Below are 26,953 nucleotides of genomic sequence, written 5' to 3' on the forward strand. Positions count from 1 at the left end.
GGGTTCCCAGTTTACCCCTACCTCGATTCTGCACCATCTGTAGCTTATTTCGTTTTTATCCTGCATGTTAACATAAAGACAGTTGCAGTTATGCAGCTTTAAAAGGACTAATGCCATTTTTACTGTCTTTCTAGCCTATGCTGGAATAAAAGGGAATCGTTTTTTGATCATTCCGAGCAGGGAGAAGCAGGAGAAGATCAGAGAATTGACTTGCGGTCTAAAATTTAGCTTTCCATTCATTAACATACCTTTTTTTTTTGCCTTGGTTGCTGGGATAGGGGAAGATTCCATTTCTTCTGGCCACTACCTAGGGGACCAGACAGGGGAGAGATTACCAAACAGAACTACCACAGTTTTATTTGAGTTAAGTTTAAGGCAATGTCTGTTCATCCAAGAGCTAATTGCCAACATGCAATCTTGAAAAGTGGCCAAAACCTCAGTAACATTTTTGAAGGCTGACAGGACAATTTGGGTATCGTCCGCATACGAGGTTAACGCAAGGCATAAGATTTGATCAGACAAGCTGGCTCTGTAACATAAATGTTAAACAGAGTTGGACTGATAGATGAGCAAGAGAGAGAAAAGGAAGCTGATTCATAGTTGCCCAGTGCTAATGATTGTAGTCTATCAGTAAGAAAAGAGGTCAATAGGCATTTGGCCCCATTCTTAATCCCGGAGTACTAAAACTGTTGATCAGCATCCCATGGTCAAACGTATCAAATGCTGCTGACAAGTCAAGGAGAATAAGTGCAGCGGCTCCTCCTCTGTCTAGCATGACCCTTATCTCCACTGTGGCTTTAATCAGTGCCATGTCCAGACCTGAAACCAAATTGCGTCTCCTACAACAACTGATTCTCTTGTTTGTACTGTGTGAGCTGAATATTCATAACTTTTTCCACTAGTTTAGCGGGAAGTGGAAGGCGCGAAATGGGCCGATAGTTGTTGGGGTCGACTGGGTTCAGGTTAGGTTTCTTTATAAGCAGGAGAGTGGAGGCCTTTTTCCACTAAGTCAGGAAAACTTCTGAAATAAACATGGAGTTGAAGATGGCTGCGAGATTTGCACCTATCATATCTGGGATAAGTTTCAAAACCAAGAGTGGACAAGGGTCGAATGGCGGGCCAGATTTTTACTTGCTCACCATGGTGGCTATGTGCTCTGTCATAACAGGAGAGAATTCAGTAAAGGAGCAGACCTTGTGTAGCTCCATGAATGAATCAGATATAATCTTGAGTTAAGTGGTAGCCTCAAACTTGGAATAAATTTGGTTTACTTAATTCTTGAAGCAATGTGCCAAAATGTCACAAAAAGCTTGCGTGTTGTTATTAGAATTGTTATCTGGACATGGGGCGAGTTAAGATACCACACGAACAAGCTGTTTAGTGGAATCTTAAGCTGTTTCTATTTGCTGCGTAAAGTAATCACTCTTTTCCTTGATTAGGAGGTGTTTATTTTTAGCCAAACCTGCTTATAGCGAGATTTCTCTATAAGAACATAATGCAACCGCCATTGTCTTTCCTGTCTCTTATATTGTTACTTTTATACCTACGAACTTCAGAAAACCATGGAGCAGAGGGGATTTTCCTATTTTTGGAGACTTTAAAATATGGAGCTAATTTAGAGTAGGCAGCCTGAAGTCAGTCTGTGTAAATTTGAGAGGCCTGATCTGTATCAGGAAACTCAGGTTGTGTATTAGCCAGCTGTTGGGTGATGAGATAGCTGTTTTTATTTTTCCAAGACCGAGGCTACTTTAACAGGCATGGCCTAAGGATAATAGGCTGTTCTGACAGCTTTATCTCGAATATGATGGCATGATGTTTGGACCAGACTAAAAGGAAAAATCTCCTTGGTAATGATCAGCTCATTATTAGTAAAGAAGCCATCTAGAGTGTGCCCGGCTAAGTGTGTGGGTGTGTTAATTTTTTGTGTGAGCCCCAGTGAGCGTAATGTATCCCATAGAACTACTGTGTCCTTATCTGAACATCCAAGTGAAAGTTAAAATCACCTAGTAAGAGGATCCCCCTTTCACAGCAATAGCCTCTAGGAGGGAGCCAATATTGTCCAGGAATTTACCTCTATGTCCAGGAGGAGGATAAAGAAGCATGCCTTTAAATGACTGCTGTTTTGATAGTGTTATGTTAAATGTAAAGGCTTCACATACTGAGGAAGGGACCTTGCCCCCCACCCCGATTGTGGTAAATCAGCACAAGCCCACCACCTCTTCTCTTAGGTCTGTCTTGTCTATAGACAGAGAAACCAGAGAGAGTTGCTATGCAAAAATATTGGCCTGCAGATGGAGCAGCCCAAGTTTCCGTAATAAATAAAAGGTCCAGCTGTTGGCTATCCATCAAATAGGTGATTTCATTTTTGCGCTTAAGAAGATAACACGTGTTAATAAGAGCACTGCACGCTTGGGCTGTAATGCTATCGGTAGGATTAGGTAAAGGGATGCAGTTAGGCTGGGTATCATTAAGCGGTCCAGAGATATATGCTGTTGTGGTACTAGAGGGGAAGTCCCCTCCCTTGCGATTAAAGTCTTTGCGCATGTGTGCAGAAAACAAATCAAGCGTGTTTAACATAAAACCACAGTTATAACATAAAACCACAGTTATGTCCATGCGCGTTGGCCCTCATGGGAAGGTCAGCTATTTTAAAGTGTCCGCATCTATGTCACAGGGGAAAAACATTGAGTGCACGTAGTTCCTTACCAGTAAAAGTAGCAGGGATATGTTTGCTGCTATCCATTTGGGCAGGGGTCCCGGCGCTTGGGGTTGCCCAGCCACGGATAAGCGCAGACGGCTTGCCTTTGGCACACAAGCTGTGTGCGTCCGCTGTGCGGACTCGCTGAACTCTGAGTTAAATAGCCCTCCATGACAGGGAGTGTGTCCTTAAATCTGGCACCAAAGAGCGATGCAAATTAAGTCGGCAAATCAAGAGGGAGGTGTAACTGGGATCCAGCAACCCCTACAGGGCTCACAGGCTCACCTGAGAGAACTGTATACTGGGAAACTAAAACTAAATAAAACAACAGTGAGAATATTTTAAATAATAAAAGCAATAAAAGGAAAGTCTTGCTTCTTCTAAGATGGCACCCACAGTCAAGGAGCGAGGTACCTCCTGCAAAGTGGCACAGAGTGCCTACCAGGAAAGAAAAAAGCAAGGGCTACCAACCCGTGCTCAGGAGGAGCAGTCCGGATGCAGTCTGATGCCTGTGGAATAAGGAATCTGCGGCTAGACAGAGGCTTTACCCTATCCTTGTAGAACTGCCAGGCTGTGTTCTGTCTTTGTTCTGGGTGCCTGTACCTTTGCTGTTGCGATTTGCTAATCTTTTGTGCTGTTTTAGAGATGGGTATCTCTCTCTCCTTGGCTTGCCAGGGCATTTCTACAATAGTGCACCATTCCTAATCCTCATATTGTTAGTTTTCTCCCACTGGATGGTTACCTTTAGCCCATTCCTGTTTTCGCCTTTCCTCTCCTTTAGACTAGTTACTGCTGCTGCTTTCCTCTTGAGAGACTCAGAAGGTTGGTTACCAACTACTGCTCCATTCTGGGGAAGATCATTCCATTCATGACGGTCTTCCTCACTTCTTCTCTCGTTCCCTCTTTCTGCTCTCATGTCTTATCATGTATAACTCCTAGAGAAGTCCTAAGTGCAGAACCAAGAACTATTCATGCAAACCAACCTAACGCAACATGTCTGTGGGTATGTGTATAGGTGGGGGGTTTTCAGATGGTCTGTGTTTGGGTGCTGTTAGATCTGGGTGCCTTTTTGTTTGCTGGCCTGTGCATGTGTAGCTGTAAATGTGCTGGACTGTGTACACATGGATGTCTGATGGTATGTTGCCCTGTCTGCCTATGTGCCAGTCTACAGCATCATCTGCGTGTTAAGCCAGGCTCTAGTGATTACTCACCTTCTTACTGAGGCTACACGGGGAGGAGTAAGCAATGTCGCAAAGGTAATCTTCGGTGAGTCTGCCAACTCTCGATAAAGCCAGCTCTCAATGAAGAAGTTCTCTATGCAGTACTTTGGCTGGGAGGCAAATGCCACCAGGGTGGGGGTAGCAGTGAAAGCTAAACAAGGAGGAGGTAGGGAGGCTTCATCTGTAGTTAAGTTTTTCTGCCATGTCAAGTTTTGTGAAAGTTGTTTTGAGAAGACTAGCTTTCGCTGCTCATCTGGATAGTGGTCTTACGAACACTGCTATGGTGAGCAGCCTCATTAGGAGTGGACAACACTGTTCTGTAATTTTATTTCTGTAATTTAATTTCCTAGTTACAAACCTAGTGTAGTATGTTGTGGGAGCCCTGTTGAGATCACTCACACGTTGATCACTATATTCTCTTATTATATGATACATGCTCTGGGCTAAGCAAGGTCCCTGTTTGTGGCTCCATGCTACAGTCTAATTTGTCAGCTTGCACCAGTTTTGGGGTCCCTCCTTATTAATGGTGTACCTTCAGCTGTGTTGTGGCCTAACCATGCAGCAGAGGTGTGTGGTGAACCTACAGCCAAGTCAGTGATTAATTTGTGCAGATGGCAGGAGGTAGTGGCCACTGTAATTGAAAATTACAAGTTAGTGTAACCGCAACCACCCCAACCATGTTTGCTTGCTCCTGATATCTGTGCTTAATCCGATGTGCCCATCTATGAAGATTTAGAGCATGGGTACCCGGGGGCATCAAAGTACTGTCTGTGGCAGGGCCGCACTGATGCCAGCAATGCGAGGGTCATAGTGATGAAAGGTGGACGTAGGGGGACGCAAAGCAGATGCATGGTGTGGACAACAAACCGAGCCTTCATGTGACTTCTGTCTGCCACCAACGCTGTATTCTCATGCACCAAGAATTAGAAACAAAGCATTAACTTCTAATGTAAAACATGAGATGGTCATCTGGTGGCTGAATTACAAAATGTGAAACCAGAAAACCTGGGATCAGTCCTGGCTTCTCCACCCGACGAAACTGTGTGATCCTATGCAATTAGTAAATTTCACTTTGTTTCCTATTTCTTTATTACCACATATGAAATCCCATTATAATATATGAGTTCAGGGTGTGTGCTGTACAAAAGCTTCTCTTGTATTTTATTTAATTAACTATAATATTGTTCTAATTGTATAACAACCAAGGCTTCACACAAGGTGCACCTGACAAATGACTTGCCTCTGGTTTCAATAATGGCATTGTTTTCAGAATGGGGGCAGCATGAATGCTTCCTAGATCATGTTTGAAAACTATCACTGCTAATAAATGACTCTCAATGCTGTGATATAATCTGATCTACTAAGGTAATACGCTCATGCATGTTCATAAAATAAACCGTCTGCAAACTCCCAAAGAGTGTATTGTGTTTTTACATGTTTAATGCAAGATGTCTTTAAGGTTAGAGGTGTTCCTAAAGATAAGCTGTCTCGGACATTTCTATTTCTTCTTTACGGTTACTTTAGTTAACTTGCAAATAAATATGCCTGTTTGTCTCACAGCTTACTGAATGTTCCTGAAGTTCAAGTGAATAGCAGCTAAGTGTGCTGTTTACCAGGGGGCCGCAATTAAAGGTCAGGAGGGCTGCATGGGGCCCTGGGCCTTATTTTGAGTACCCCTGAAATAGAGCCTTGTGTTGACATCTTTGCTTTTCAGACGAGAAGACTGTTAATTAGCTGTCGCAGCCAGTAAGTTATGTTATTGTTACTGTTGAAGGCCATCACTCCCTTTCTTGTGATCACAGAAGTCTGCATCTTGCAATACTTCCTTGTTTTGCAAAGAAGTGAGTTGCTTTGAAAGGCTGTTTGTACAACACTATGGCCCAGATTGATCAAGGGCTTGCGTTGCCCTCACGTTCATGCAAGGTGATGCAAAGCAACGCAAGGCCATAAGTCAGATTTAGTAAGCCACTCAGTCACCTTTTGTGACTCTGCGTGGCTTTCTAAATCAGGAGTAACGCAAGGCAGTACAAGTCGCTGCCTTGCATTACTCTGAATTGGGAAGGCGGTCCATGCGTGGAGCATGGGTGTTTCCATGCATCCACCCATGGCTTCTGGCGCATAAGATTAGTAAACCTAGGAATGCGTCAAAATGGTATGCCTTCCCATCAGAAGCATTACGAGGAGAAATATGTTTTATTTCTCCTTGTTATGTCCTCTTTCTCTATGTGGACTACACTGAGAAAGAGGAAAATGCTTCTGAGGATTGTTTGTGTACAGTAAGGTGTCCCTTCCTGCACAAAAATGATCCTGCCTGTAACTGCCTGAGTTGGTGCTATGCAGCACAAGTGAGCCAGCGCAGGGAGAGAGCAGGAATTCATCATATCTTAGTAGATATCTGTTCTCTCCCTGTCACTCAGCACAGCAAATTGTGGTGCTGTGTTGCATGAGTTTTAGTAAATCTGGACCTATATGTTTGTTTTGTCTTTTCTTTACTTCGAGATGTTGCTTAATTTTGTTGATCAGAGGACTATCAGCCCATCTCAATCTATAACTGATAGATCTGTTTTTCTTTTGTTAATATACAATTTTAAGACATCAGTTGGCAAATGCACGGATCTCCTTTGACAGTTCTTGCACTTTTTTGTTTTAAAGATTGTGACATTTTTCATCAGACTGATCCAGAGGAAAAAGTTAAAAGCAGGCAAGGGAGAAAGAAGGAGGAAGACCAAGATAGGATAGCAGTGATAAAGGAAGGAAGCAAGTTACTGAGCTCAGTTGTGGGGTGCACCAACAAAAGAGTTGTAGAATGAAGTGTGAGCAGTCTGGAATGCACTAACAGTAAAGTTGAAGATGAGCCACTGGATTTTAGGTGCCCAATTTATGTTAAGGGAGTTGCACACTAAGGCAATATTATCATGTTCCTGGTGTTATTTTAACATGTTTGCCAAAATCTTACTGCATTTTTGGCCTATAGTTTCCATGTTAACATTCTAACAATGGATTAAAAAGTCACATTGTTTGTGAAAGAGGGATGCAATGTGGCAGTAGAACCTGTCAGATGCTCATAGGTTAGCAGGAAGCCTCTCTTCTGTTTTTTTTGTCATGGGGAAAGTGTGCTCCCACACAGAACTCTATCAAAACCCACATAGACAGTTCTGTTGTCTATTGCCAATTACAGTTGGGCTGTGTGTTTTGGAGAGTCTGCTGTCCAAGGTTTTTAACTGTCAGTTCTATGAGTTAACTCGTTTAATAGCATTCATATCAGCTTGCCTGACTACATTAATTCCCATATGTGTGCCTCTCTGTGCTTTGTGTGCATGTCTGAGTGTACCTGTGCTTATAACATGTGTGCATCCACACATCACACAACGTACAGCACTACATTAAAATACAACAAAGAACACCCTCAACTAAAATAGCCCAGTGATATCGACTTTCCAAAGTTTTTTCTTTCTTCATTTCATGTTTATTTTGTAGATCACATTTGTATTTGATAGTCTTTATATAGGTGAGCCAACATAAGAAACATGTGAATTAATAAATGGCTGTACCATGTTCTAGTTGGACATCTCCTTACCTTCAACCAAAGTACCAGAATGAGAAATACAGTTTATCTACTAGGCAGCGGTTACAAAATTATAAGGATCATACTTGCTATTAGTAATGGGTGTAGGCAACAGAAAGTTTGTGAAAAGTTTTATTGGTTACATAAAAAGTTATTAGATTAGTCATTAAAATGAGGTTTTCAGCTTATTTGTTTTAAAAAGCAGTATTTAGTTTACAAAATACTGGGAAATACATCATGACCTGACTAGAGGTAACAATACAATCTGTGTTTTAGCCCAAAACATAAGTCTCCAAACAATCACAACAAATAAGGCATTTTTATTAGATGTTTGTATAATCAAACCATTTTTACAATAAAGGGAACAGAAAATGCACACAAAGCAGAATATATTTTCTGCAATACTGAAAGTTTGGCTGTAAAAAAGCAACCAAATATAAACAAGTATATTAATAAAAGTTGTGCACCAGCGGATTGTAAAAATTATTACAAATGTTGCCCTTTCTCATATATATTTTTAAGCAGTGCGTTGATGCCCTTTCTATTGGACATGTTTGTGCTTCGTGACGGGATTCCTATGCATGTTGGTCTTTTTCTAGAACTACATGTCACTTACGTCATTCATGAAAATGTTGCACTAAAGAAGTCTCATGAAATTTTTTGATCTAACAAACTTATCTTTCAACAGCAAAAAGAGACTTTTCTGACAAAGACTACTAAGTATAAAGAACAAAGGAACAATGAGTAACCTTTGAATTGTTCTGAAAATGGATTGTTGTAATATTGTCAATTGTACTGTACAGTGGGTCCTTTCTGTCTCCTATATAGCAAGTTTAGTATAAAGAGTGTTGCAAATTTGCTTCTGTAGTGTTAATCCCACATTTGCAGCAAATTTCACATTTTATTGGACATCATGAAGAATTCCAGGAATGCTCCGTGGAAGGTGCCACTGTTGCAGATTCCCAGGATTGCTCTTATGCATAAACATTTATACATTTGGAAAACTAGCAAGTGTATAATACCAATCATGTTAATGTAACACATCAGTACATTTACTGGCTAACTTTTCTTTGCTTATACATAGGGAAAGGAAACGGTTACTTACCATGTAATGATCTGTTTATAGTTTGTAGGGCAGTAATTTTACATGCCTTGCATACTCCGGCCATCTATTGGTTAGGTGCGGCCGTTTGCAGCTTGTTTTTGTTCAAACAGCTTTTTGATTATGAGGCTTCTTGTTCCTAGTGTTTCTTACAACTTAGAAAACACTAATATCAGTAGATGACACCTGAACAGCGGTACAGGGCAGCATTCATGTTGAAAGCAGAGCTAGGCGAGGAGCTAGGTACAGGTGTAATTTCACTAACTAATAAAAACAATAATCAATAACACCTACAGTAATCTGCAACATATTAGAGAGAGGAGGCAGAGAGACATAGGTAAAATTTAGGATAAAGACTGGGATGAAATACTCCAACACCCTAGAGAGGTTGCTATCAAATCGAACTTCATTCTTATCCAACTTAAAACACTACATAGAGCATTGTACCACAGGTCTTAACTTTCACAAGATTGGCCTTTCTCTCGATGCAAATTGCCTCACATGTATGGAAGAGGATGTAATGTTAATAGGCAAGATAAGTGCCTGTGGCATGATGCAAAGGTTTTTTGCGCAGATACATAGAGTAATATAAACAGGTCCTGCTGAGGGCTTGAGGGAAAACAGGCTCATTAGATGCAAGGCAATATTTGACATTGTAAAACACTGGAGAGCCCAGACCTCACCAACAATTTGCACTGGCGAAGCAGGGGCTGAACATCTGCATGGAAGCTCAAAAACGATATAGGAAAGAGGTTTCCAATGAAATTTGCTGAAAATTTGGGGTCATGGAAGGATTACATGGGCCTATTGGAAGAGTAGCTCAGGCCAGGAACAAAACATCATGTGTAACAGAATTATTGAGGCAAGAAGGGATGAGGGGTTTCCTGAGCACCTGAGCTGAGATGTATTTGCCCTAAGAATATTAAAAACGTATTGTAATTAATGCAATTTTCGTGACTGAAAAGTATAAAATGATGTTCTTTAAAAAAAGAACATGAATTGTACGCAAAATAACTAAAGGAAAATTAAACACAAAGTGCACATAGCATGTAAGTGAAATACAGTTGAGTCAAGTAAAAACATATGACAACTTGGGTATTATGCAAAGAAAAACCTATGTTGAAATCACTGAAAGAATTCCAGGGTATTTCACCAAAAGGTGCGTCATAAGTACAAAGGCATCTTTGTAAATTAAACTGAAAGGAAAGTATGAACTTAGAATATGTAGTGAAACTTGGAGGATATATGAACAAACATAGCTCTCCAAATCTACATGACTTTTAAAGAACTATCAAACTTAGGAATGTACATATAAGAAATTAGTTTCTCAATAGTTAGTAGATCACACCTTAAGCTAAAAAATAAAAAATTGAACTGGATATCTAACTGGAGTAAGGAATGGACCATCTTTATATTATGTGTAGTGTAGTTATTTACTTTTGTGTTTGTTGCTGCAAAGTTGATGAAATTCTGTTTAATTAGAGGACAATTTATATTGGTGACCGTTTTGCATGCAGTTCATATAAAAAATAGAAATATGAGCCCATGTCTTGTCAAGAGATTCTTTAGTGTAGCATACTGTTGAGAGGATTTAGATTTTACCTACTGAAATTTGAATTCATTTAACATGTGTTTTAAACATATGTGTTTATTTTTGCATTCTGTAATAGTTTTTTTTTTAACTATATACAAGAAGCACATGAAAATATCAACCTGTGGTCCTGGACAGCCACATTAATAAATACATTTACACGAGCACATATTTAGCTCAATTAATTACGCAAGTGTGGGACAAACTACTACAGTTATTGATAAATCTGTGTTTTGCAATTATGGGCATAATATTTTTGAAACCTTTTATGAGAAAAATAAGCTAGTTTCCAACCAATGTGTGATATGCAGTAGCCTAATTTATAAGTAGATGGTATGGGATGGATCCTGACATAAACAAACAAATGAATTTGTCAAAGGCAGCTGTTTTAGATTCACATTTGACTGTAAATCTAAATCATGACTTATTGAGGTAGTTAGTAATCTAAGAGATTAGATTCAACCACAGCACTTGAAGTAGCAAGGAATTCCAGAATACTAATGAAGATAATTTTTTGGGAGCCATGAGATAGCTGCCAAAAATACTTCCCACATCCTCTGTAAAAAAAAACAACCGAATTTGACATCAAGATAGTTAATACTAATATGTGTTCATGGCAAATACAAGGACCTTTGTGTGAGGTGTTTAAAGCTGACCCAAGAGCAAATGTAGATTTACTACCTTAACAACAAAAGTAAATCTTCTTTAGATAACTAATGATTAACTATTCTAATCAGCACTTGCTTCTACACATTTGAACTGTTCTTTTGTTATCTGACCATTATCAGTGGCTTCTCCTTTTGTTAACTGATCTTCAGCACCAGAATTTCCATTTGTTATGTTTTCTTCAGTAGCAGGCTCTCCATTAGTTAACTGATCATGAGCAGTGTGCTCTCTTTTTGTTAACTGAGTTTCAGCAGTAGGCTTTCCATTTATCAATTTTTCACCAAGGGTGGGCTCTGTTTTTGTTAGCTCATCTTCAGCAGAAGGCTTACCATTTGTTAACTCGTCTTCTACTGTGGGTTCACTTTTGGTTGTTTCGTCACTTAAAGATGACTCCATTGTTGTTAGTTCAACCACAGCAGTGGGCTTCATATTCATTAACACATTTTCAGTATCAGCTTGTGAATCTGTTACTATATCCACAGATGAATCTTCAGTAGCTAGATCCCCACTTGTTACACTATCTGTAGATGAATCTTCAGCTGCTGTCTTTGCTGTCATTATTTCATCTTTAGAGTTATCTTCAGCAGCTGGCTCGTTACTTCGTAATTCTTCTATAATGGCAAGCTCAATTTCTGTTAGTTCTCTTTCAGCAGGGCTCTCAGTTGTCAGTGTTTGTTTTTCTGGGTCTACATCCACTTGACTGTGACCTGGGGCTGCATCATCTTTTTCATCCCTGCCTGTTTCCGGCTGTTTGTTTTTTGTGACTTCCTCTTTACTTCTGTTGGTAAAAACAAGTGTCAAATGTTATTTTATTTGTTCATAATAAATGCTATAAAATTAAAATTAAGCTTTCATCAACCCACTTTATTTTTGCATGGTCAAACTATGCAGACTTACTGTAGGGTATTTAGACCTGTGGTTTTGCATTGTCTTAGCTCATTAATTAAACTGTGGTTGTTATATTCATCTACAGCACATTTATTTAAATGTGATGCAAACGTGTATGCTCAAAACAATTATTAAAATAAATTCAAAATAAAACAGTTTTTCACAGGAATATCATGGAGAAACATTAGGAATTCAAGAGCCTTGAATAAAGACAACTTTGAAGATTATCTTACCTTACATTAATCAATAGAATACCATTGATGAGATTCAGCTTTTCTAACAATGTTTCGACTCCTGGGGCTGTAATCTAAAAACAAAGGATGCAAGAACTTGTAAAAGCTGCTTTTAAATCTATAGATGAATGAATGATTTACTTCCAACGTTGTCATATGTAGATCAAGATGTTTTTGTCTGTTAAATGTTTAGCTATGTGAGTAATTTAGAACATTTCATTAGTGAAACATATTACAAACAAACCTAAATGTGGTTGAAATGATAATGAAACAGCAATAAACTGGCTTCTTACCTGTAACAATAGTTTTGTATCATTAAGCTCTCCTAGATTTACATGCTGTGCATTATTCTGTCATTTAGTAATAGGGTCTGAAAGCTGTGTGTAAAGGTAAAGGTTTTTTCATTGTGGGTGTTGACGACATGCACAGATGAAATACCCTTATTATGATTGTGAGTGTAAACTCACAATGCCCCATCACGTAGTTACCATCTTCAAATTACATTTTTTCTTTCTCTTTTTTTCCATTTACTCCCCTCATTCCAGTGAGAGGAGGGATCACATGTGAATCTAGAGGAGTTCCACTATTCTAGATGGCTAAACATTCTTTTCCCTCTTTAAAATGTTTTGATTACTTGTATTTTGAACTAGTTTGTGCCCCTTTCTCCTTTAGTGTATGCTACTATTATGGCATTTGTGGGATAGCTGTCAATAGCATAGGGAGGTTTGTTCAACTACACATGTGTTTGATGGCCAGAAAGAAAAACTTTTACCTTTACACACAGTTTCGGAATCCAACCACTAGATGGAGGAATACTGCACAACATGTGAATCTAGGGGACAGTCACATTTCAGAACTACGGTTTATCCATAGTGGGAATACTTTCTTGATAAATGGAAAACAAGAAACTACCTGCAATCGGTTTGCAGATTTCCACAAACTAACTAGATTATGAATGCTCACCAGCATTTGAATTTGGCTCCATCTTGGAAGAACCAGAAGTCTCTCCCCATGAGCAGTTTTTACAGATAGAAATTATACCATACTGGTGGAATTACAGTTTTACAGGGGGAAAAAACCAACCTTTCTTGGAATGGTATGTTGATCCTATAAATTGCTCACCTATAGCTTAATGTAGGTGCATAAATACTTATATGAATCAGGTCTCATGTATGTTTGAACACTGAGAAGCAACTACATTGTCATACTATTGTAGAAACGGCATGTGTGCATCATTTAAGCCCCAAACTGATCAATAATAAATATTGTAAATGGTTAGTGCGTCTTTTCAAGTTGTGTTTTATGGACAAATGAAATGAGGGAATACTTTGTACCATATCAATATACAAGTAGATGAATAAACCATTTGTTTCCTGTGTCTTATTCCTTCTGTGAAAGTATCCAAAGAATTATCGCAAACTACACCTCGAAGGACAGTATCAAGTAACCTCTTCCTATGAAATCTATTCTAAATAATGAAATAAAGATAAGTGAGAGATCAAAATGTGAACTCATTCCATAATCAGTATGTCTCACATTGAAGCAGATCACATAGTGATGCACAGATTCCAAGTTCAGATGTGCTTCCCGTTGTGTTAGTGAGGACTCTGGATTCTGGCCTCTTGATTCGGGCCTCTGTTGTTTCCTATTTGCCATTTTGTTAGTTGCCGGTCCGTTCAGTACCCCTTACCCATGACGAAAACCATGCAAGTCCTCCATGCCCACAGGGGAAACCCATGAACCCTGCACATGCACAGAGGAGTTCTTTCGTTCTCTCCTACTTCACATGTTGCTGATATGTCTCTTCCATTTCGCTTACATCCCTTGCTTCTCATTCGCACTTTCCAATCACTGTTTCGGTCTACCCTCCTTACTGTCCCCTGACAGAGTGCCATTTCTCCCAACAGCATCCTTTGTCCTATTATACTTTATCCACCTGACCCACTGTCCTCATCTCATTTTCTCCTAGGGCTTTCAGCCTCTCTGCCTGGGATTCCTTTACCCTCCTTTTTCCTTCTTCTGGCCACATTTCCCATTCTCCTCCCCTATCTATCACCCTGTCCCTTCTCTGTACAGCCATATCATTCTTACTTTTAACTGCAAGTTATTTTGCCCAATGACACACATCAGATAGTGTCTGCATATCACATTGTCATGTGTGGGTACTCCCACCTTGTGCACCTGTCATCCCTTGCTAATGTTAGCCCACTTTCCACAGAGTTTCTGGACAGACAGGATGCAACAGAAACCATTGAATGCCAAACGAGGAGGGTGATGAATATTATTACTTGTTAGGGACAGAGTTATATGGCATAAGTACAGCAGGAATTTCATTGTTAAGTCAAGCAACTGGGATTTAAATGTATGACCTCCAGAATACATACAGTTATATGCAGCTAATTCATGAATGCACTGAGAACTTAGAGATCCACTCATATATATTTGAGTTGTGATCTGGAAGGGATATAAAGGAGTACATGCCACTGTAGTCTGTTTTTTTATTAGAATTCTAATATATCTAGGCAAATGTTTCTCATGACTGCCTGAGAAGGATGTACACAGAGGTTTTGCACAGTATTAAAAGTGCATAAATAGGGGAGGAGGAGCTTAGCGCGCATCCAAGATGGTCGCGTGAGCACAGGGCTCCCGGGACCCTCGCCACTCCTCGCAATTTATCCTGATGATATCCTGATTTCTTGGACGGGCTTTTGAGGGTGAACCTAGACTGAGTCCATAACTCCTTTCAGAATTTGAATCGGACTTGGGGGACCGAAAATACAGCTTTTTGAACTTTCGAGGCCCATCTCGGGGCAGTGCCGGGGACTTGGCGAGCTGTGGATCCGGGACGTAGTTGAATAACAACGGCATTGGGACCTCACCAGTGGGCGTACCCCCACTTTCAGTTTCGCTTTTGGTTTCTGGCACGGTCTGATCGAGGGTCTGTTCCGCTCTGCCGGGGACCAGTCCATTCTGGTGTCATCACTGCTTTCTCCCTACGGAGTACTGAGTCAAGTCGGGACTTTCTCCGGACCCCACTGCCCAGCTTCTCGGCCGGCTGGTGCCCGGCCGACCGGCGACCATTTTCACTCGGTCCTGCGGGCCCCTCCGGGGTGCATCTTCCACCATGACGGGAAGGGGCGAACCCGAGAAGCGGAAGACCAAGACGTCTCTTCGCGGGGGGCATTTCCAGACGAATGTTATGGACCGCTACACTCAAGCCAAGGGATCCCCAGGGCTTTCCAGCAATACCCCAGAGGATGCTAGAGACGGCCCATCTGTCCCTGTCGACTTGTCCCTGCAGGACATTATGGGCGCCATTACCGGTATGAAGGAGACCATCGGCCAGCAGTATGAGGCCCTGGCTCGTAAACTTGACACGGTCGCCATAGATGTCACTTTAATCAGGGCTGACCTGTCCAAAACCAACGAGAAGGTGAAGTCGTTGGATTTGACGACCTCCAGCCTCACGGCCGATGTGTCGGAACTTCGAATAGACCTTGGCGCCCTGAAATCGGCAAACGACTTGATGTCCCATCGGTTGGATGATTTTGAGAACCTGGCAAGACGCAACAACATCCGCGTCATAGGTGTTCCGGAGAATCCCGAGACTCGTTCTGTCGACCTCCTGATTGAGGAGCTAATCCTCACCCATCTTGCCCCGTCTGGACTTAGCAAGTTTTTTGCTGTGGAGCGAGCACATCGTGTCCCGGGCGGTAAGCCTAGGCCTGGTGCTCCCCCGAGGCCTATCATCGCCAAGCTTTTCCATTTCAGGGACCGGGATGCGATCTTGCAGGCCTCGAGGGTACACGGCCCGGTGAAATTCGAAAACTCCTCAGTCAATTTTTTCCCGGACTTCACTCAACTCGTTCAGAGACAGAGGATGGGCTTTCAGGGGGTTAAGCGACGTCTTCGGGACCTGGGCTTGAAGTATGCGATGCTCTTCCCTGCCAGGCTTCGTGTGGAACATGAGGAGCGGACCTTCTTTTTTGAACGACCGGACAATGTGAGTGACTGGTTGGATTCCCTGCCTGGTCGGGACGATCGAGCGGGGCACTCTGGCGGTGCCGAGGGTGGTGAGCCTCTACAGAATTGACTTTTCGGTCCCTAACCTTGATACTTGGACATTACTCAGTTGGGTTCTACCTCTTTTGTATATCTTGTTTTATAGTAGCTCTCGTCTGGGTGGCGGGTGGTGCCTGGCCTTCCTCCTCCTCCGGGGTCTTTTTGTAGAATGGGATTGTTAGGGCGACAGGCACACTGCATTTTGGGGTGGTTTTTCAGTTTGCAGGGGTGCAGGGAGGGGGGAGTTGTAACGGGTTTTGGTGGGGGTGTTTGTGTTTGGGGGTTTTTCTTTTTCTCTCAAGGCGGCGTATTTGTTCTTTCTTTGTTTCCGGTGTCCTGCTTTCTGTGGGGAGACTCCTGCTACTTTTGTGGGGATGGGGGGTAGTGGGTTGAGGTTGCTAACTTGGAATGTCAATGGATTGGGGGATAGTATCAAACGGGGTGTTGTACTACAATATTTGCGTCGTCTGGCGCCTGATGTTGTACTCCTGCAGGAAACGCATTTGGTTGGCAATGTGTGTCATGCTATGAATAGGTGGGGATACCGACTGGTTGCACACTCCGGGTTCACCACCGGTTCCAGGGGGGTCGGTATTCTTGTTCGGTCTTCCCTCCCACTAGAAATTGACAACGTCATCCTGGACGACAGAGGGCGTTATGCCGCCATAACTGGGAGGTGGGAGGGTAGGACCCTTTCTTTAGTTACGATATATGTCCCCCCGGGCCTCCAGACCTCCACTTTCTCTGATGTTGGTCGGATGTTGCTGGAACTCCCGGATAGTCTTCTCCTCATGGGTGGTGACCTTAACTCGGTGCTATCCGGCGACCTGGATCGGCATCCCCCCAGGGCCCTTCCCGTTTCCCAATCATGGCTTGGTGGGTTCTTGGACACTTTTGGTCTGGTGGACTGTTGGAGGTTGATGCACCCGACGCAGTGTCAGTACACCTTCCACTCCGGGGCGCATGGGAGTCTCTCCAGGCTTGATTACTTCCTTATGCCCGCCGCCCAGGCCTCCCACATTGGTGAGGTTCGACACTTGGCCCGGGGCATCTCCGACCACTCCCCTGTGTGGCTGCATTTCGATACAGGGATGCAGGCCACGGGGCGGATTGCCCCCATTAACCCTTGGCATCTCCGTAGCCCTAAGACTCGCGATAGCCTCCTGAAGTCGCTCGACCACTACCTCTTGGAGAACGAGGGGTCTGTCTTGTCCTCAGTGTCTTTGTGGGAAGCCTTTAAAACGGTCATACGGGGCCAGGCCCTCTCTTTAATAGCTGAGACCAAGAAAGCTAGGAATGGGGAGGTCGCGGGGCTTGAGGCTGAAATACTGGAGTTGGAGGCTGGGCTGGACTCGGGTGTTACTCATGAGGGGCTTCATGCCCTTAGCTTGAAATCCCTTGTCACTGATGCCGCCAAGACATTGTACAGGGAACAGCAGGGTAGACTGTATGATGTCGGAGATAAGGCGGGTAAACGGATTGCTTGGCTTGATAAGAAGGAGAGAGTGAATCGCGTGGTCCCTGTGCTTCAGAACCCCGATGGCGTGTGTGTGACTGACCCTGGCGAGATTGTGGAGTGTTTTGCTGATTATTTTCGTGCGATCTACTCCCCGGTGTCCGACAGAGATGTGGCTGACTCTTGTTCCCTGTTGAGGGATATTGCGCTGCCTTGCCTGTCTGAAGAGGATCGAGAATGCATGGATGCGTCGTTGTCAGCCAACGAGATCGCGGCCGCGATTCGTTCCCTTCGTACTGGTAAGGCTATGGGCCCCAATGGCTTGCCCATTGAATTGTACAAATTATGCCCTGATAAAGTGGCGCCGTTTCTCCGCGATATGTTTTTGGAGTCACGTGAGCTCGGTTCCCTCCCTAGCGATCAACGTCTGGCTACTATAGTTGTGATTCCTAAGGAGGGCAAGCCTCGTGATCGTTGTGGCTCATACAGGCCCATTTCCCTATTAAACGCTGAACCGAAGATTCTTGCCAAGGTCCTCGCTAATCGCTTGCTCGCTGTTATCTGTGACTTGATTCATCCGGATCAGTCCGGTTTCATTCCCCACCGGAACACTGCTCTCAACCTGCGGCGTTTGCATGGCGTTCTCGCCAGGGCGGAGTTTCTTTCCGAGCCGGCCATCTTGGCTTCGTTGGACGCCACGATGGCCTTTGACATGATTGAATGGCCATACCTCTGGGCCGCACTGGCGAAGTTCGGTTTCGGGGCGGGATTTATCATTTGGGTGAGACTTTTATAAACGGATCCGCTAGCCCAGGTTGTTGTTAATGGGCGGGTGTCCCAGCCCTTCGCTCTCGGGAGGGGCACTAGGCAGGGGTGTCCGTTGTCCCCCCTGCTCTTCGCTCTTGCTTTAGAACCGCTCGCAGCCTGGCTCCGATGGGAACCGTCGATAAGGGGTATTCAGTGGGCCCATGGCTTTGAGGACCGAGTCTCGTTGTACGCCGACGATATTCTCTTGTACCTCACCTCCCCGCGTGAATCCCTTAATGTTCTTTTTGATGTCCTCACTTCTTTCGGCAAAAACTCCGGGTTGACTATTAATTGGTCCAAATCTTGTGTGTATGTCATTTCCGGTGGCCTTCCCCCCCTGCCGAATAGGTTTCCCATCCACATTTCACAATCCGGTTTCAAGTACTTGGGGGTCTATGTATCGTTGGACCCGGCGGTCCGGTATGAGCAGAATCTCCTTCCTCCTCTTCGGCGCTTGAAGTTGGATGTGGCCCGCTGGCGTAGGTTGCCGTTGTCGCCACTCGGCCGAGCTGCACTTTTTAAAATGATGTCACTGCCCCGATTTCTCTACGCACTCCAGAACTCCTTTGACATTATTCCGGCGGCTTATTTCCGGGAGGTAGAGGGTTTGCAGAGGAGACTTATTTGGGATGGTCGCGCTCGTATAGCTCTCGCAAAACTGACTCTCCCCTGGTACGACGGGGGCATTGCGCTCCCGGATATCAGGAGGTATTATTGGGCCTCCCAGCTGTCCGCTATCAACCATGCTACTTACGCACCGGGCCCGAATCCGGCTTTCGAGATGGATAAATATCAGTTGCCTGGTGGCGACTTCAACAGAGCACTCTATTCTCGGGCGGCTGGGAGGAACCTAACGGGACCCACCAAGATTGCAGTACGTGTGTGGAGGGATGCTAATGTTGCCATGGGTTGGAATGAGCGCCTGACACGAGCGACCCCCTTGTTTGCGTCGGATGGATTGGGATGCCTCTGGACGACGAAAGGCTTTGAGAACTGGGATATGATTGGCATCAGCAGAGTGGGTGACCTCTGGGTGAAAGGTGCAGTCAAATCCTTTGCGGTGCTTCAGAGTGAGTATGAGTTGAGTGAGAGGGAGTTCTTCAGGTACGTACAGGTTCGCCACGCTCTGCAGTCGGCCTTTGGGGCAGGTACCACGATCCCCGCGGCTTCCCCACTTGAGTATACTTGACGGTCATCTGCCCGATAGTACGATTTCCTTAATTTATAAGAAGTTAATTAATAATCGGGCAGACCTCCTTGTGCATCTTCGGGAGGCCTGGACCGGAGACGGGTTGGAGTTTGACGACGAGGACTGGCAGTCTGCACTGTCCTCCCCGAAGGAGGTCGCCATTCCGGCCCGTCTCCGTCTTGTCCAGCTAAAAATTCTTCACCGTGTGTATGTGACGGGTCCTCGGTTGGTTGCGATGGGTTTCTCTTCGGATGGGCTGTGTAAGCGCGGCTGTGGATTGAGTGCCACCTTCCTTCATATCCTTTGGGAGTGTCGTGAGGTCGCGGTTTATTGGCGCCGTGTGCATGCGGTGATGGAGGATGTCACTGGGGTCTCTCTGTTGCCTGAGGCTCGTCGATGTCTGCTGAATGTATGGGAGCCTAATGACTACAATGTTGCCCAGGCCCGGTGGGCGGCACTTGGGAACATGATTGCAAAGAGGGATATCGCGCAGCTTTGGGGTTCCCGACGGCCTCCCGCCGTGTCGGTGTGGAAGGAGAACATGGATTGGTGCATGTTCAGAGAGAAGACGGTATATCTGGTTCGGGGCAAGCCTGGGGCGTGGGGTAAAATTTGGGTCAATGGAACGCCTACCGAGGTAACATTTGTACGCCCCCTTTTGAAGAAACTTCTGACATTCCTCCGTCCCCCTGATCCTGGGGTTCCCGGAATATTGTACTTGTTATGTGGATGGTTCTGACTTCCCCGCTGCCTCCCCTCCCCCCCGGGTTGACTTTATGGACCTCCTGATTCTTTATTTGGTATGGTGGGGTCCCCCCCTCGGCGCTCGGCACCATTTAAGTTGTTCCTCGCGTTGAGTTTTGTTTTTTGTTTGTTTTTTTTTTTTAGTTTTCTTCAAAATTTAAAAATGTCTGTATCCTGTCTAATTTTTGAGTTGCCGAGAATAATTCTATATTCCTGCTGTGCCTTTGGAGATCAGTTGCTGCTCTGCGACGCTTTGTAATTGACTGGCACAAACTAGCGGCCGGCCCTGGTGGTTGTAGGCCCATGTCTGTAAGTTTGCCTCTCTGCACAATAAAGTTTTTCAAAAAAAAAAAAAAGTGCATAAATATAAGTATTTAGATCATACCTGGACCCGTGGTATTGTTGCACTTGATCCGTTCTTGTAGATCTCATTCATTGTTCGTTGCAAGTTGACTGCTTGTTGTGTGACGTGCTTAAGAAACGCTGAACTTTCTTTTGTTCTGTCATGCAGATCCCCAAGCTATATTATAATTAAATGCAAAAATTTAGTTTGAACTATAAGCATGTCAAGGGAATGTATACAACCCTGTATTTCATCAAAATTGCTACTCAGCAGTTAATCAGTCAATCAAGCAGTCTGAAGTAAGTTTATTCATGTTCACCCCTGAAGCAAATTGATGCCCACAGGATTACAACAGCTGTTATCTATAGTTTTGCTCTAAGTGTAATGGCTTTCTACCAGAATATCGAGGACAAAATATTGTGACACAAAAATATCAAGACCTAAATGCAGTCACAGTATTTTGGCTCTCAATATTGAGGTCTCGATAATCTGCCACCCCCCTTTTTAGATCGGTCATGTGCTGTCTCTTGTGACATGCTGTATTCACTCTATGGCCTTTGAGCTCGCCTCCAGCTTTCGATATTGTCCTTTAAAAAAAGTTGCTTCTAATTGTATAATGCTAAATTTTTCTCAATTGTTACCTCCCATGGAGGATCACCGCAGGACCTGTGCTCTGCAACTTGTCTCATTTTATTTCTTGGCTCTGGGACTATTTTTAAATTTTCTACAAGCACTTCCCACAAGTGTGCACGTTTCATTTCGCTTGCGGCACCACTTCAAGGCCACCGTACTTCATCTGCTCTTTCCGCCTGGTTTAGATTTGCATTGCAATGCTATTTGCTGTGGAGCGCATGAGGTGTTCCAGCTTCTCCGACTCCCCCTTGTGACTGGTGCTCCTGACCCTCACCCCTCCCGCCACATTACTTGTTTTACATTTTCAGGCAGTGATATCACTTCCTGTTTTTCCCCTGGTGATTCTTGTTCGATTTAGTTTCATCACAAAAGAAAGAGGACACTAGACATAAAAAGCACAATTTACTCTGTGCGAGGTGACTAGTTTTGTTTTATATGCATGCAGTGGGGCTAGACAGGCCATAACCGTGTTGAGGCTCCCAGCCTCGACTGCAATGATTACAGAGGCACAAATAGAAACACAGCTGACGTGCTGCATTCTTCATCAGAAAGGTAAGCTGCTCGCACCACGCCCACCTGTAATGCCAGCTAATTGATTTATATCCAAGCCACAGCAGAAACCTATCATCTCACCCAATAATGACTAGCTGATGCCATGCCTAGCAGGAGGAGCACTGCGTTTTTTTTTTCTCACACTCCATAGGTGTACAGCCAGCAATGACCAGCCCATCCCATCAATGACATCCCGTATGCATGCGGGTGACACACAGAGTAATGACTAGCGATCGTTGCCTGGCAAGGACTGCTTGGTGTGTTTACTAGTCATCAGCATAATTATGCTTTTGTTTTTCTGTGATCAAGTGTTTATACATTTTTTGTTATGAATATATTATTTTATATAGTGCCAGCAAGCCAATTTTCAGCCACTTCAGAGAGCTTTTGGTCACAGTAGGTGAGCTGATGAAAGATTACTCATGTAAAGAGTGACACTTTAAATTGATAGTTGTCTCCTGTACACATATTCTATTTTTCTACTATCTTAGCACAGAGTGGGATGTCTTATCCAGGCTCGCTAACACATAGAACGTATAATCTGAGCTCCTTTGGTTTCTGTTCCCATCAGATATTCTAGGCTGTCATCGGCTTGAGTAATCTCATAGCTTGAATTTTAGCCCACATTAGGAGAGATATTGCCTGTGGAAACACACACGAAGTACAGCAACTGACCACAAAGGATCATCCAAAGTCCCTCAACAAGACAGAACCAAACCCTAAACTTATCCATGAAGATTAGAAAGAGCTGAATGTTACATAGCAATACTGTTTCTGCACATATACGGGAATAGTATATGAAGAGAAACTCAGCTAAACCAAGTCAGGAAAGTTTAAATGTTGCATAATACATGTATTTCAATGGAATTCTTGTGCGAGACAAAAGATCATAAAATAAGACATGATGAGGGAAAAATCAACATTAGCATAACAAACTTCTTGCAGAAAGGAAGGTAATGTATGAAACCGGCCACTAGCAGGAGTTATTGGGTCAAATCAGAAAATGAATTTAAAAACATTTTGGAAAAATGGGAATAATCAATGTGAGGAAAGGAATGCAAGATACAGAGAACACACCATAATCAAATACGGTGTTGCATCAGGCATGGAAAAGGGCAAAATGAATAGGCTTAGTAATAAAATTCCCAACTTCATTTAATTTTCAGTGGTAGGGTGCTGTCATTCTTAGCAGGCAGCAGGTACTCCAAGACATTAAATACCCGCACTTAGTATTAACATTTCAAGCACTGTTATTCCTCTGAAATGAATGCTCTTCTTCACCCACTAAACCATAGTTAAAGATGTGGTTTTAACCCTCTTTGTTTCTGCTCGCCAAGAAGGTGTCTGTGCTTCCTGCTTTGCTTCCCTCTCCCTCTCTCTTCAGCAGTGGGCCTCAAATGTTCTCTATGTGTTTGACCTGCCTTAGTATTTATTTAACCTTCACTTATCACTCTCCCTTATCCCCTGATTCCACTCACTGACGCCTGTAGCTTTATGTGGCAGAGAAACAAATAAAATGAGATGTAATAATGTCGTGGCAAAAGGCTTTCTTTTTTTCTGTAATTTGCACGTTTGTCACAAAGTCAGTTGTTGTGGTAGGGGGGTGGAGTACTAGAAAACGGGTAGACAAATGTTACTTAGTTGATGGGGATTGACACTGTTTTGGGTCATAATTGAGGAACTCTGAAAATAGGGATGCATTTTTGTTGTTCCCCTTTTTAGTGATGAGCTTCCTGTGTGTGCGTGTAGGTGAGGAGACTTGAACAGAACATTTCTGCGAACTAAAGTAGGCCCTAGGTAGACTTTGCACTGACTGGTAGTCTTGAGTTCATCCGGGGTACGTCTTCAGTTTCTGGCTGAAGGACCAGTAATTTGCATCCGAGAACTTCTACAGGGTGTTTACCACAGCGAATGGGTCCCTGATTATGTGTTTTGAAAACGTGGGATATAGCGACAATGTCATCTGTACACAACGTTTCTAATTCTGGGTGTTCAATCGATGACAAAATGTATTCTGGGTGTTGTGGGTTTGCCTAATTGTATAGATGCATCTGCTAGCTATGATATGTATGTAGTACAGCCCCATGTATGGAGTCATGAAACAAGATTTAAGTTGCAAACCCTAGTGACTTATTACATTACTGAGGTAATCTCAGTATGGATTGTTTGAGCTGCAGGATTTCTAAATAATAACCCGTTTATTTGAAGAGCACTACTTTACTTCAAGGCAGTTTATTTTATTATGTTTTGACATGGCAACTTGGAGTTGGAGGGAGTTGGCATTCTTGACATGGGAGTTTATAGTCTTTCCCCACCAGTACTGATTCCTCTTCTGGGGGTGTGCACAAGGCTCCAAGTAATCTACCCATGCCATATTTTTAGGCATGGATAGATTAAGGGCCTTATTAATACTTTGGCGGTCCTAGAATGGACGGTGCAACATGCCGTCTGCTGTAGGACCACCAAAACCGAAGTGCTGCCGCCCGCCACATTGGGACTTCAATACTTTACTGGCAGGCGGTCCTGCGGCTGTCTGACAGCAGTGGTCTGTGAGGGTTAAGAAAACAGCCCCACATGTAGCCTGCCGCTGCCAGAGCCCCAACTGCACCTTCATGCAAGGTGTGGCATGCATGCCACACCATGCAGAAAATGAGGGGGCAAATACAGAGGGCCACTACATATGCCTCCCCGCATGCACCCCAAGGCCCAATCCCGGCGGGGGACCCTATTAGGGCCCCTGTTATTGTCATTCTGCCACCCTTTTCATGGCGGGTTCACTGCCTTGAAAAGGGTGGTGAAATGGCAACTTGGAATATGCCCTGCGCTGCCTGCTGTGGCATGCCTGCATATTCCTGCCAGTGAAAGACCGCCAGCCCAGTGGGATCCTTTATCCCGGCGGTGCCGGTGGTCTTGTGGCAATCCGACCACCATAGTCATAATACTGCTGGCGGGCCCGCAGTGTGACGGTCGTCGGACCGCTGAACTCGTAACAAGACCCTAAGTGTTGCACTGAGAATGAAATTTTGTTGCAGTGGCACAGGGAATCAAACATGGATCCCCAGTTCAAACGTCAGCAGCCCTGCCCTTAAGGCCACAACCTATGCCTGCCACTCTACCCTCCCTCTGCATTTCGTATCTTGTCCATGTGTGGAAATCAAGAAGTATTTGTGAGAGGGGCAGGTGGGATTCATGAAAGTCACATTTCAGTCAGACATCAAAGGTCCTTATTTAAAGTGGAGATAAGGTAATGCAGCCAAATTATTTTTGAGACTGCAAAGCAACGCAGTGAAGGGTGCCAGTACACGAACAGATCACTATTTGTCTGGTGCTTTGGAGGCAGCCTGAACTCGCATATAACAAGGTTAATGCACTGCTCAAACAACTGGGCTTTTGTAAATTCATTGCATAGTCTACTGCGGGAGGTGTGTTAAATATGTCATCTTATTGTATTAAGCATACCTTGCCCCTGACACTGATGCTTCTGGCTGTTCATTACTCAAGTGATGCAGTCGCACACAGAATGTTAGTGCTGTTGACTTGCACCGATGCACTTGTCTTTCTGTCTGTGCATTACATGGCCTTGAAATGTATCCATAAATGTTTCCTGAGGCAAGCATGTATTCCTGAATCAAACTGCATTACCCAGTGTGCAATAATTGTATAGTTTTTCAATCCCTGGCGGCACAGCACCCAGGAAAATGCGCTGCATGGCTAAACACTTGTAAGATCCAAAAGGCGAGACCTATTGGCTATGCCAATGCTTGTTTTCCTGCTGCGCATATAGTCATATTGATTTATCAATGTTATATTGAGAGTTAGAAGGGCAAATTGATTCACAGACATCATCATGTTACTTGAGTTTTCTCAAGCCTTTCTCGGTCCAGTTAAACATTGGCAGATAGAATGATCAAATGACTACAGTAAAAAACTACTTTGATATCCCCAGAAATGGAGATATATAAATATGTTGAACTAATCCAGATATGCCAGCTTGTCAGTGTCCTGTGTGTAGTAACATTCCTAAAGTCACCACCTAAACAATAAATCGGCGCTCCTTTCCTTAATGTATCAAGGCAGACACGGTGTTGTCAAACAACAGAATCATTTTGACATCCACAGCAGCTGTCCTCTCTGGGTGCGGTCAGGGACCTGAATGTAGAGACAAGCGAAGAAAGCATTGCTAGTTAGAAATTTGATACTTACTATGCTCCTATATATTGTGTAGGTTTCTTTTTCATGTTGCATGGCAGATCGAAATTCTGCTTTGCTTGTGTAGACCACCGCAACTAAATGGTGACTGTGGAACAGAAAGGAAAACAATCACTTTTCAAGAAGAGGTTAACATTAACAACCAAAGTAAAACTAAACACAATCCTAACCAATTTATAGTATGAAAGAAAAGTTTGACCCAAAACAGGTTACGCATTTTAATTATAACAGATTATATGCCAACAACAGCCATAGCCAGCATTGATATTAATCAGCTTCCTGTTTTTTCAAAATGAAGTAGACTCCCATACCAGCTGGTGGGACAGGAATGCCCCCTGCATGGTATGTGGGACTGTGCCCTTGTTGTGAGTGCCAATTTTCATGTGAAACTGATATCCTGACTTCTATTATGGCCCTTGCGTCACACTAATTGAGCATATGCACCATCATGTGATGCCTCGGACCTGAACTATGACCTGGAGGTGCACACCAAGCATGCCCTCATATTCGGCAACAGACTTCTGTCCTTGCCTTACGTACATCATGTAAAGCGATGGTGGCAGCATACTGTCTTTTGTGTATATAGAGCGTGACCAAATCTTTTTCTCCGTATAACTGAGAGCATAGTTTACTGACTCCTCTTGTGTAAAGTTTTCTTTATTTATTTTAACATTCATAAAGTGCGACCCGTGGCCCTCAGCTGGGTATCTAGATGCTCAAAGTAGAGGAAGAGAGAAAATAGTGCACAGAGGAGTAAGAAGGCACGGCCTAATGAGTTAAGGTGTAGTATTGAACTTCAATGTGCAGGGTAAAAGCACCCAAAATCATCGGTTTATTATATTTAAAGTAGTGCTCACTAGTTGTATCAGTCAGTTGCTGAATGTTGTCCCTCTCGTGTTTAGTAATTTGATAAACATATAGAAAGTGCATGATATAAGAAAATTTAAAATTACAGCGTGTTACTAACATTTTACAATTATTATCCAGTCTAGACT

The 26,953-nt window shown here is 43.4% G+C and overlaps 1 protein-coding gene across 1 annotated transcript in view; it reads right to left on the reverse strand.

The window, feature by feature from the left end:
- Positions 1-7,599: 7,599 nt before the first annotated feature.
- The window catches only part of LOC146783965 (clustered mitochondria protein homolog), a 288,789-nt gene continuing 269,435 nt past the window's right edge, over positions 7,600-26,953 (reverse strand). Inside the window, 4 exon segments of the mRNA XM_085634433.1 lie at positions 7,600-11,620; positions 11,964-12,037; positions 20,607-20,741; positions 25,953-26,046. Coding sequence (XP_085490559.1) covers positions 10,906-11,620; positions 11,964-12,037; positions 20,607-20,741; positions 25,953-26,046 — 1,018 coding nt within the window. The 3' untranslated portion in view covers positions 7,600-10,905.

The sequence above is a fragment of the Triturus cristatus genome, chromosome 11 (assembly GCF_964204655.1).
Source record: "Triturus cristatus chromosome 11, aTriCri1.1, whole genome shotgun sequence".
Classification (NCBI taxonomy): domain Eukaryota; kingdom Metazoa; phylum Chordata; class Amphibia; order Caudata; family Salamandridae; genus Triturus; species Triturus cristatus.